Source organism: Apium graveolens, chromosome 3, assembly GCF_009905375.1.
Source record: "Apium graveolens cultivar Ventura chromosome 3, ASM990537v1, whole genome shotgun sequence".
NCBI lineage: Eukaryota > Viridiplantae > Streptophyta > Magnoliopsida > Apiales > Apiaceae > Apium > Apium graveolens.
The window spans coordinates 287171304-287184413 of record NC_133649.1 but is presented as its reverse complement, the minus strand read 5'-3'; the positions used below and the strand labels follow the sequence as shown (position 1 = coordinate 287184413).

Sequence of the window (13110 nt, the reverse complement as noted above, 5' to 3'; positions counted from 1 at the left end):
TTATAGTTAGTACAAAGGATTTTTTACTAATTTTGTATTTTTCTAATAATTCTTAATGTTATAGAAACTTATATTCTACATAAGTGATTTTGAAATTTTTAATTATATTATTCATTTCCTTTTAACTTAGCTACACTTTTGTTTTAAATTTCATCTACAAAATTTTTATATCATTATGTTATCTAATCTAAAAATTAGTCGAACATTATATATTAAATTTATTAATAAATAAATTATATATCTATATAAATAATTTCTCTCACAAAAAAATAGTAATCGACTAAAAAGTTAAACATTAACTCATTGTTACCTACACTACATATTTAACAAAATATTTTTACATACTATTTAATGTATAAAAAAGGTGTTTATATTAACTATCATATTACATAAATTTAATTTTCCAAAAGATGAGATGCGAGATATAAAAAATAGTTAGTACAAAAGTTTTATGAATATTTAATATTCTATAAGTTTTTGTGAAATTTAAATTCGATTTAAGTCATTGAAAAGTTACTTAATGCAATAATATAATATTAATAAGACATACATGTAACTAAAACATTAAATTACAATTTCTACATGTTCCTTTTACACCTATTCAATATATATATCATTTGATACTATAATTAAAAATATAGTAAAATATGATTTTTACATGTTAATTGATATATGAAATAGGTTATAAAAGATTAATATTTTAATAATATTGATAATATAGATATTAAACTTCTATGTACATTCTTTATTTATGATATCAATCCAATAGAATTTGATTTTAACTTTTTTATATAATAAATATTTCAATTAAAACCAGAGCAAAAATAAATGATTGGGTTTATTGATAACAATTGGACTAAATAATTTTAATTATCCTTAAAAAGACTAATCAACAGTTTTGATAACACTATTTCATTAAATAATTATACGAGAGCCCAAAATAGTCATTTCACAAAGTTGTACAACTACGAGGCTCGCTGCATGTTGATCGTTTTGGTTGTCATGACACGTGCCTAGACATTTATTCCTTGTTTCATCACAGCTCGAGTAACATCCCATGCATATTTTACCATCTTAACCATAGTTAGAGATATGTGACATAAATAAAATTAATAATAAAAGAGGACCCCTGTCTCATTTCAAGAAATTGTTCTGGTTCTACAGTGATGGTAACACTCCTTTTGATCGGTTAGCTTAGCTTCTGACAAGGTTTGTTTTGCTTGTGTTGTAGATTAAATTTACTTCGAATTCTCATTTTCATATTGAAAGAGTTATGTTGATAAATTTCTGTACAATTTGTGTATGTCCTTATCTACTGTCTAGTGCATTACTAATTTCTGATTGAAAGAGTTGAATTCATTTATCATGATTGCTTTGGTGATTAGTTTATCTTATGCCTTTACTAATTCATGAGGAATACTTGTTGAGAGATAGTCTAGTATATGAGTTGTGTTTCTTTGCTATTCTATATATCCAGAATCTAATTGCTTGTGTGGTTTTGATCTATAATACTCTAGTTTCTTTAAGATATATAACTAGCTGATACTATCCCAGGTTCCTTGCATTTTTTTTAATTAATGAGATCTAATGATAAGATGTTCTATATTTTTTTAAACTGTGAAGAACTGAATCCTAAAGTACAACTGTTTACTTTGTAGAAATTGTAATGGAAACAAGAGGAGATAGTTCAAAAGCTTCATGGGTTCCAGCTACCCCAGGGAAACCACATCAAGATCCGATCAGTGATTATCAACAAAATCAAATATTTCTGCCTAGCAACTCGACTCTTGGACAAATGTGTAACGAAACACAACTATGTCAATCAAATAACGTGGCTCCTATTCTTAATGATGGGACTGGGATTCCTGAATCACCTTCCCACAACAGCTTGACAAGTTCACAGGAAGCGACTGGTACATCCAGTGTTGGTTCTACACCGGCAACTCAGTTTGAAGGTATGTTAGTGCAAGAACCTGAGTTCTTTATCTTGCTTTCTTAAGTCTTGAGTTTTATTTGGATCCATGATCATTATAAATATTGACGGTGGCAAACTTATGTTTAACAATCAATCTTATGAACATACAGTAGCAATTTATTTATTTTGCTTATTAACACAATTGCATGCTACTTGGCTTGATGATAGTAAAAACTTAAAGAAAAAGGAGAGAAATGAGAAGAAGCAAGTTTTACAGAAACTTAAAATGGATTTAGTGATCATATCACATAGAAATGTTCAGTACAAGATGTGGCTAATATGCATTTCCACTTTTTACAGATAAAGAACCAAAACAAGGGCATGAAAAAAGTTGCCAATCAAAAGAGGACAGACAACTTGTTAACAACACAGACGGAGTTGTCCGGCAAAGAGAAAATTCAAGTGATGCTGTATCCAAAGAGGTGCCGGGGAAAAGCAATTCTGGCCAAGGGGGCGACGTGAGTTTGGGCAGAAGCACACCAGCACAACAAAAACCAAGGAGAAAGAGATATATGCCCAAAGTAGTGAGGGAAGGCCAGACTAAAAGTACCCCAAATGTAAAGACCCAAAAACCAGTTAACCCCAGTGATGTCTGCACACTTAAAAGAAAATACGTCCGAAGGAAAGAAACCAGCATTGCACCGAATATTAACTTTGTGGATCTAACTGAAACAGACGAAGATTCTCCTAACATAAGCAAAAACATTCACCAAGATACTCCCTCAGTCAATTCGGTCAGCAGTAAGCCAAAGAAAGTTGGCCGTCCCCGAAAATCCTGCAAGAGATCGTTGAAGTTTGACACATCTTCTCAAGTGGGAGAAATTGGATCTTCATGCAGCCGTGCTTCGGAAATTCACTTGGAATCAGGAGCACAAGGTTCTCATACAGAAATTCAATCAACTATGCAGCTCATGCATGAACCAGAAGCAACAGTGGGGAAAGGCCAAGTTGAGCAAACAGCCGATGTTCAAAGTGGTAGTACAAGAGGTAACATAGCATTGTTTTATCAGACATAACTCATGACAGAGTTTAATTTTGTACACATAATACATTTAAATTGTAATCCACCGCTTCTAATTTAACTGATTCCAACTGCAACACCATTACCCCTACTTTCAAGGGGTAACAAGCTAGAAGATGAAGAGAGGATATCCACTTGCTTGTCAGGAAAACCATCATTGCTACACTGATCGACTGAAAAATTGCTTGCACCATCTGTGCAAGCAATTCTTCCGGTTGATCGACTTAGCAATATTGGTATTTCTGACATGCACTTTCCCCCAATTTACAAGAAAATGAAAACTGAGAAATGCCAAAATGCAGTAGAGCAGACAACAGACTGCTTTCTAAAGGTTAACTAAGGGAGCGCATGTATCTCAGAGAGTAATTGTCTGTCATTCGTTGATGAATCTCTCAGTTTCAGATAAATTTTTGCCCCAGGTAATAATAAGGAAACTAGAAGGAAGCGACCAAGGGGCTCTTCTACTAGAGTAAAGAACATTGCTTCTGTGGTTGAAAATGAAATTTCAGAGGAACTACGATCAACAAGATCAAATATCATGCAAGATGTCGGAAATTCCCATCAACCATACATCCATGTGGAAAAAACAACCAAGAAGCAAACAAAGAGGAATACTCGGGATTTAGGTATACAAAGTCAGCACAAATCTACACCTACCTTGATTTGATCAGCAACTTACTTTTCCTGAATTTTCTCTTGCAGGTTCTTATTCAGGTGCTATGCTCTCTATTGATGCACTTGTTGATAAACTAAGGCATCTGGATATCAACGCAGAAAGGAAGCAAAGCGAAAATCTTAAAACAAGTAAATGCAACTACTATAGTGCAGGATATCAAGAGCAAAACGCACTTGCTGTTTATCAGAGAGATGACACTCTTGTGACTATGAAGAAGCAAATGAAACGCCATAGAGTCAAGTTGGATAAGGAGAGAACAGAACAAAGCGCACTTGTTGTTTATCAGAGAGATGGCACTCTTGTAACTATGAAGGAGCAAATGAAACGCCCTAGAGTCAAGTTGGATGAGGAGACAACAAGGGTCTGGAATCTTCTGCTGGAGGACATTAACAGTGAAGGTATAGATGGGACAGACGAGAAGACGAAAAAATGGTGGGAAGACGAAAGAAGAATTTTTAACACGAGAGCAAACTCGTTTATTAAGTGCATGCATCTTATTCAAGGTAATCTCAAATTTCTATATCTATAAAAATGTCAACATAAATGGGAAAAATTTAGACAGTAATATTGTTCTTTCTTGCAAGGTTATCATTTTTGGCTAAGAAAACATTTTTGTAATTCTAATATGTAAATTATGTTTCTCACATAACAAAAGGTTTCCATCTACTTGTTAGACATCTATAACAACATATAAAGAGTTTCAAGTTCCAGTCTTTTTTTGCTAAATAGTTCCAGTCTTTTACATAGTGCTTGTAAAAGAGTTTTCAAAGTAAAACTATGATACCTAACAGAAAGCCATCAAAGTCATTCTGCACCTTATATTATGCTTACGTCATTTATAGAAAAAGAAATATTAAAGTGACAAATGTTACATGGATTTTGATTGTAACATCGAACATCGTCAATTTGTTTTGGCAGGAGACAGGACCTTTTCCAGGTGGAAGGGGTCGGTTGTAGACTCTGTTGTTGGTGTTTTCCTTACACCGAATGTCTCAGACCATCTGTCCAGGTCAGCTAGTAATCTGATTTCTAAGGATATTGATACAATGACATGCAGCTGAAAGCATCTATGACTTTGTTATTTTCATCTTTGCAGTTCTGCATATATGTCACTTGCTGCACAATTTCCCCTTCTCTTAGAGAGCAACCATGATCCACTTATCAAAGAGGTGATGAAGATTCCTGTCAATGATCTAGATGTCAATGATCTAGAAGCATATATATTGAATCCAGCTGATACTCTCGAATCACTAGAAATGAAGTCAGAGCAGGGCACCTTGAACCAGAGATCGGTAATGATCCAGGAAACTGAAAGTAATGAAGGCATAGACATACTCAAAACCAATGAACCCTATGTAAACAGCATTAACTGTGCTATTCCACAAAATATTTCAAGCTGGAATCATATGGACACAGATAGGAAAATATCTTTTGTTGAGCTTCTACAGATGGTAGAAACATCTAACTACAATGGAGAGGCAGCTGTGTCACCAGGTATACAAAGGGAAGGAACTGAAGATTTCTGTAAAGAAGAAAGTGGATCATCACGAGAAACTGCAAGCTGCAGTGTTGATATGGTATGTCAATTTCAAACATCTTCTTATGTCTTTCTACTACCAATCAGTACTAGATTAATTAACTAAAGTTTCCCTATTTTTTTGTTTGATGTCACACAAACCTTGATGGCAAGACATGCAAACCCAACAAGGGAAAGAAATGTAAGGGTAAACAAACTGGGATTGAATGGGATAGCTTAAGAAAGCAGGCAGAGGCCAATGGTAAAAGAGTACGAACACCTAACACAATGGACTCCGTAGATTGGGAGGCAGTAAGGCTTGCTGGTATTAGTGAAATTGCTCACATTATTAGAGACAGGGGGATGAACAATGTCATTGCGGAAAGGATCAAGGTATGGCTTACATTTCAAAAATTTCTTATATGTGGGATACCTAATTTACAATTATGATGTATTTAGTCATTGACATTAGCTTAAATTGCAAAATCAATTTAGGACTTTCTTGACCAGCTTGTAAGAGACCACGGAAGCATTGATCTTGAGTGGTTGAGGGATGTACCGCCTGACACAGCAAAGTGAGTCTTTAGATGAAAGATGTTTGTTTAAAAAAAACCTTAAGAAAAAGATAAATCGATTAATATATATGTTTCAAATTTTATGCAACTACATTAAATATTAAAAAAATGAATTTCACTTTGTTTCCCAGAAAATTTCTAATGAGCATAAGGGGGCTGGGTTTAAAGAGCGTGGAGTGTGTTCGCCTTCTAACGCTTCACCATATTGCTTTCCCAGTAAGTTGTCTGACTTCGAACCATCTTGTATCTACTTGGGATAGATCAGAGTCAAAACATGTCCTTTTGAGTAGGTTGACACAAATGTGGGACGTATAGCTGTAAGACTTGGATGGGTGCCCCTTCAGCCACTGCCAGAATCGCTGCAGTTGCATTTACTAGAAATGTAGGTATTTAATCTCAGTAATACATGATCGCGTGAAACTAGAAATATTACTAACCTTTCTTCGTAGGTATCCTGTACTGGAATCTGTCCAGCAATATCTCTGGCCCAGACTCTGCAAGCTGGACCAAAGAACATTGTGAGCCAATTCTCTATCCATATATCTGATGAACTATATTAATTAAACGAATCATTTTTCAGTTACTAACTTTTGATACTCATCTTGTAGATATGAGCTGCACTACCAGATGATTACGTTTGGGAAGGTAATCCAATCAATGCTAGTACAATGAGAAATTTTCAGACTATGTACATGATGAGATAGCTAAGAGAGAGCTTTGGCCAATGCAGGTTTTCTGTACAAAAAGCAAACCCAATTGCAATGCATGTCCCCTAAGAAGCGAATGCAGACATTTTGCAAGCGCATTTGCGAGGTATGCAGGCCACCTCTTCTATATCAGAATATACGTAATTCCCATGCATGCTCATATTTACAGGAAAAATATTTCAGAAGTCCAAAATACATAAACTGAGAAAAGGCTTAACAATGAATATGGTTACTCAGTATATACAATTGCAGAGACTAGTAGTTAACGAAAAAATACAGACAAATCTGAGCACATCAAAACTATGAAGGTACTACAGGTCTCATGCCAGTGCATCATCAAACAGTGCATAAACACCAAACGTAGTTGGTTATAGCTATTTTTGCCACATCATTAAGTAACTAGAAATGGAGTGCTAAGTTGGTCCACTTTAAATGAAAGTGAAAGAGTTAGATAAAATGTTAAATTTGGAATTAGTTGGCTGCAATTTACAACTAGCACCGGAGTACAAGTTCTATTTTACAACCAAAACTACTTTTTGGTGCCAAATTATAGCAATGGCTATAGTTATTTTACATTTAGCATTGGACTTGCTCTTTGTCAAATGTGTAACAAAGTTGAGTTATGCAGTGCAAGGCTAGCGCTACCAGGTAAAGAAGGAAACACAATGACATCAGAACATAGTGCAGTCGATCAATACCCTGTTGGAAACATTGACAGGTTGCCTGTATCTCCGAGTGATCGACTGCTAGAAGCAAATATGCAGATAAGCCATTGTGAGCCTATAATCGAATTACCAGCATCACCAGGGCCTGTAATTGAGCTGCCAGCAACGCCAGAGGCCCAAAGAGAACCAGTATTAGAAGAGGACATTGAAGATTTCTTCATTGAAGATCCTGAGGATATTCCTACGATCAAGTTAAATATTGAGGAGTTCACTCAAACTTTACAGGATTACATTCAGTGGAATATGAATCTTCAAGAAGGTGATGTATCCAAGTCTTTGGTAGCTCTAACGCCAGAAGCTGCGTCAATCCCAGCAGCAAAACTGAAAAATGTGGGCCGCCTGCGAACAGAACATCAAGTGTAAGTGTGTAAGCTGTGTAACTGTGTTATATTTACAGATCGAATAGTTGGAGCTAGTTTGTTAGTACAAGATAAATGTTGAAGGTTTAGTTTTCACGGTTTTGTTTCTAAAGTAGACATCTTTGAAGATTTAAGACCTTATCAAGGTTGGTTACTAGTTTCTACTAAATGCTTCCTCTCTGTTCTGTAGGTATGAGCTTCCTGATGCACACCCACTGTTGACTGGGGTTAGTATAAACTGCTCATGAAAAACTGCAATTACTTGGTTTATTTCGAAGCATTTTTCTAATTTTGACAGAATATTACAGCTTGAACAGAGAGAATCTGATGATCCATGCAGTTACCTTCTTGCTATATGGACCCCTGGTAAGCAAATGAATTGTTAATAGACTAAGAGGGGAAGAGGGAAAAGGGAAAAAAACTAATCGCATAATAGGAGACCAGAAACATAAGGGTAACAGTAACACCATACTATACTATACCATGTTAATATGACCTTGTTTTTGCATCTGCTAAGATTATAAGTGCAACGTCAGCATCCATCCCAGTGTTTTTTTTTCTCTATCTCATGTTAACCTGACCTAGTTCTTTGCATTCTCTAGAGTGAGTTTGACCTGGATCAATATTTTCATATCAGGTGAAACCGTAGACTCAATTCACCCACCAACAGGACCATGTAGCAACCAGGAATCAGGTAGCTTTTGCAGTGATAATATCTGTTTTGCATGCTGTGCCTCAAGAGAAGCACAATCTCAAATAGTACGGGGGACTCTTTTGGTGAGAACATTATTATGACCCTAATTCCAGGGTAACCAGATAACAGTATAAAAGACAGATTAGCATCTAATTTCATCTCTTATGTTCTGTACAGATACCATGTCGAACTGCTATGCGGGGAAGGTTTCCACTTAATGGAACATACTTTCAGATTAATGAGGTAAATACACAATCACCAAAAATAACTATGGTTTCACAATTATTATACCAGGATGTAACTTTATTTAAATAAAGTGAAACACGCACATTTTTTACAGGTGTTTGCAGACCATGCTTCTAGCCTACATCCAATCGAAGTACCTAGAAATTTGTTATGGAATTTACCAAGAAAAACAGTGTATTTCGGAACCTCCATACCTGCTATATTTAGAGGTAGAACTCGTAAAGGTCTTGATTTCAAGATAATTGTGTAATTAAGGGAATGACACTAACATCTTCTCTCATCTTATTAGGTATGACGACAGAAGATATTCAACGGTGCTTCTGGAAAGGTATGACACAAACAATAGCTAGTCATTTTACTACACAAGGAAAATATGTGCTACGAATAACTAATCGAGTAAAAACATGCAAAACTTTGTAGTATGATGCAAGAACTCATCATATTTGTTGTAAATGTACAGGTTTTGTTTGTGTTAGAGGATTTGACCGGGAGAGCAGAGCTCCCAGACCTCTACTCGCTAGGCTGCATTTTCCGCCAAGCAAAGTATCTAAAAAAAACGAGAAGAAAGAAAAGAACGTAGATGGTGCTCCGTAATCAAATCACAGAAATCAGGCACATGAACGAGTAGCAAATTCTTCTGCAACTTTACTTGGCAAAATATTAAATTATTCTGTAACTTTGCAATTTTATCAGACTTGTATTTCATAAATGATAGCATATCGAACTTGTGACTTATGGTACAAACGACTTCAGTCTTCGCCACTAGGCTGAGACGTACTAACAAGTAGCTTATGATTGTGTGTGATTATTATAGATAGATCAACAATTCTATGAAATGCAAATAATAAAACGTATGTAAAATCACCTGGAGATATGTGGCTTGACGTTGGAGTGATATGCCAGAGAGGGGAGACAACTTAGCGAGTTTGGTTCGCCTGAAATCGTACTCTTTAACACTCCCCTCAGTCAATCGTACGATACGTTACGCTACGATTGACAACGACAAAAATAAGTTAAAACCTTAAAGTGGTAGAGGAAGAACCGAACCGAGGATCTTCTCGTTTGCCATGTTGGAAACACCAGAGTGTAATTTTTGATAACTGGATGTCTCGAAGAGAAATGTTACAGATCGGACTCCTATTTATACCCGTTTCCCGGCATTTTGGCACTTGAATTACTTTCTTAATTATTCTTATTTTAATTTTTAGGTTAAGGCCGCGTTTGGGCTAGAGAAGTTGAGATGACAAAGACAACCAAGCCCTCACTACTCATGTTATGAAAAACCAAATGACCCTTTTCACTTTCAGAAATAAAGAGTTGTAGTTTGTATATAGTATATTAATTAATTAGAATTATATGTTACGTACAATAACAAATCACTTATATAGAATGTAATCACTTTTCTAATCCCAAAATTAGGTTACCGGGGTGATGGTACTAAATAATTACTTTTGCACTCTTAAAGAACAAATATAAGAGTGTCCTAAGAGATGGCTTAAAAATATTATAAAATATAATATCCTAATAATTTAGGACAATATTCTGCACTCCAACAACAATATCTTATAGTTGTGTTTTATCATTAAAATAATATTATATTTGAATTATATTTTGAGGGAATGGAAAAAATTAGAGGGAAAATATGTGTAAAAAAAGAGGAAAGCAAATTTTTTATTGAAAAAATTGAAATAAGACATCATTAGTGGAGCCTTATAAATGAGTCATGTGATGAATGTCATAGTGTTTTAAGGTACCACTAAGATATTTTTGGAGCATCTAATTACTCAAAATGCCTCAAATTATAATTTAGGATAACAATTTAAGATACTATTGGACTTACTCTTATATCCTTTGTATATGATTTACCCCTCTTTAGGTCCCGATTCTAACATAAAAAATGTTATAATCATTTCGTAAATTAAATTTTGTTGATTAATTTATCATCATAAATTCCGTAAATTTAGGATGGCCACATTGTTGATTAAGTTTATCCTCGCTCGATTCATTTTTTCCAACGCAGAAAAATGACGCAGATACCCAGCACTTAACACAAAATATACTTGGAAAATGAATCCTTAATTTTTATTTTGTAGCCTTTTGTTGATGATAAACCCCTCCTTTATTGTATTACATTAATATTATTTTATTTTTATGAAAAATGCTAACCACAGCCCCAAGGCTATGTTTAAGTATTAAATGCATGTGTATTTTCTATCAAAATTTATTCTTACTTTCATAAATTTAACTGGACCCCTGTATATACAATATGAGTACAAATCTTGCCAACGGTTCGAAAATTATGTTTTTATCAACAGCCCTAAGGGCTGTGGTTAACCAGACCCTATTTTTATTAATAATTCTCTCGTGTTGTCTAGAATTTAGTACCTTATTGTTAGATTCTTCTTACCTATGTATTGGATTTTGTGTGTTTAAGTATATGTAAATTTGCAGGATTTATTGATTCATCGATTTGGATTATATAATATCAAAATTATTATCAGTTGTTCGAATGCTTGTTGACAAGTCAGGTGTGTATTATTTATAATTTACAACAAATTTTTAGATTATCTTTCCAAAAAAACTATATTTCATTGATATGAGCGAGTAATGTGTCATAATTAAAAATTTGATAAACATAGTTTGAATGAAGGATTGAATCACATTTTGTTCAATTTTGATAATTTTTGTAAATCATATATATTTTTATATTAATAAATTGTTTACTTTCAAAAAAGGTACCTTTAACTTTGGTTTTAGGATAGTTATTACATGAAATTTGAGATCTAAATTCATATCGGGTTGGTTCTTTTATACTAGCAATCTTAAAATATTTTAAAAGGATGAATTATTTTGTTTAATTTTAACAGAAATTATTAATGGTAGTTTTTTTTTGACTTTTATAAATAATATTACTATACATTTTTTATTTGCACGTGATAATACTGTGTATTCATATACTCACTAAAAATCACATTATGTTAGTCCAAAAGTTAAACAAACGTTAAAACATAAAAAAAACGTGCACGATAACATACAGCATATCGGAGAAAAATTCGACGAGGTCGCCTATATTCATCAAAATCGGTCAAACGAGATTTTTACTTTGTTTTTATTCAACACTGTATCGGTAATTCAAATTCAATAATCATTACAAACAACGTACCATCCGATATTCAATTCTAGTAAAAAAAAATCAATGAAAGTTAACACGAATCAATCTTTATTATCATATCAAATTAACCGAACTTAAACTTATTAACAACCAACAATATAATCGGAAAAATCAAAGAACATGAACGCAAACCATTTTTTAGCGAATACAAAATCACAATCGAAGTACAATCATAAAATCACGTGTATAGACTCGAAAATAATCTATCATTACCCTTAAACAAATTCAATTAAAAATTAATTGAAATTAAAATCCTAATTTGACCGTAATTTAAAAATTACCAACTGTAAAATTTGAGGTTGGAAATAGTCAAATAGTTGGAGTTTGATTTAGTTTTAGTTTGGTTACTAGAAATTGTAATTTCGAGCTCACTAACATCCTTATCGGCCCTTTTTTAGAACAGTTCAAGAATTAAAGAACATCACTTTCAGAGAATTTTCCAAATTTTAAACTAATTTTCTGATTTTCATTAATAATTTACAAATTATTTCTTTTATAAAATAAAGTTGAAAAATACAAGCTTCGGTGTTTTTTTGTTTTTCTAAGAATATGGGACCAATACGATCAACTAATGTTGACTCGGCATTTTGATGGACAGAATAATAGCTTAAGTAATAACTAATTAGTATATATTTAATTTAATTTAATGTTATCATGTGTAAGTCGAAGTACCCAGGTGTACCACCATTCATAAGGTACTATTAGTAATTTTCCTAGTTTTAATATAATAATATAGAGAAATTATAAAAATATTAATTTTTTTTTGCGATTTTACTATCTTTTAATTTTTTTTACAAAAATAAGGAATTAATCAAAATCAAGCAGATATGCAACTAGTCGAATAAAGTTTTTTTATTGAATTTGAGGTTGAATGAGTTTGCATGTAGTTGCTGAAACTCGTCAAAGGTTACAATCCAATTGATTTCAGTTGCCAAAAATTGTATTTTTGCAAATTAAAAATCATTTTTGCAATTTTTTTTAAAAAATGACAGTATTTTTGCAAAAATATTTCTAAACTTGGGTATTTTTCAAAAAAATCCTATCTATACTAAATTATAACAAGGGTATAATTTGTATTTTAATTAACCCTTATTTTTTGTTATCCCTTATGATCACGAGATTTCTCACCACTCAAGCTTACAGGTTCAAATTCCGCCAATAACAAATATTTATTTTATTATTTATAAAATTACAAATAAGTTTCTAGGTTCAAATCTCGTCAACAACAAGTATTTATATTAATATTTATAAAAAAAAATACACTAAGCAGTTTAGAGGTTCAAATCCGCCAACGTCAAACATTTAATTATTAGTTATAACAACTAAGATTAATTATTCAAATCTCATCAAACATATATTATTTTACATTATAATATTTGATTTAACTTAAAGTTATACACAATCAAATTATAATTATATAATTATTAATTTTAAGTTTTAATTA

At 33.0% G+C, this 13110-nt stretch overlaps 1 protein-coding gene across 1 annotated transcript; it reads left to right on the top strand.

Moving 5' to 3' along the window:
• Nucleotides 1–1094: 1094 nt before the first annotated feature.
• LOC141713510 (DNA glycosylase/AP lyase ROS1-like) lies at nt 1095–9329 on the top strand. The gene is made up of 22 exons (XM_074516957.1): nt 1095–1209; nt 1659–1955; nt 2276–2962; nt 3416–3622; nt 3699–4175; nt 4591–4681; nt 4769–5249; nt 5363–5581; nt 5684–5763; nt 5895–5979; nt 6054–6145; nt 6213–6281; nt 6372–6408; nt 6494–6576; nt 7099–7554; nt 7745–7781; nt 7863–7920; nt 8192–8331; nt 8426–8491; nt 8589–8703; nt 8784–8822; nt 8955–9329. Exons 2-22 carry the CDS (start codon nt 1667–1669, stop codon nt 9086–9088), a joined length of 3942 nt encoding a protein of 1313 aa, XP_074373058.1. The 5' UTR covers nt 1095–1209; nt 1659–1666; the 3' UTR covers nt 9089–9329.
• Nucleotides 9330–13110: the final 3781 nt, after the last annotated feature.

Excerpts from the sequence above, each read along its gene's own strand:
- LOC141713510 (XM_074516957.1), top strand. The coding sequence starts at position 1,667 with ATGGAAACAAGAGGAGATAGTTCAAAAGCTTCATGGGTTCCAGCTACC. Across the intron at positions 6,409-6,493 it reads AGATGATTACGTTTGGGAAG|GTTTTCTGTACAAAAAGCAA; the intron begins GTAATCCAATCA and ends TGGCCAATGCAG. Across the intron at positions 7,782-7,862 it reads CACACCCACTGTTGACTGGG|CTTGAACAGAGAGAATCTGA; the intron begins GTTAGTATAAAC and ends AGAATATTACAG.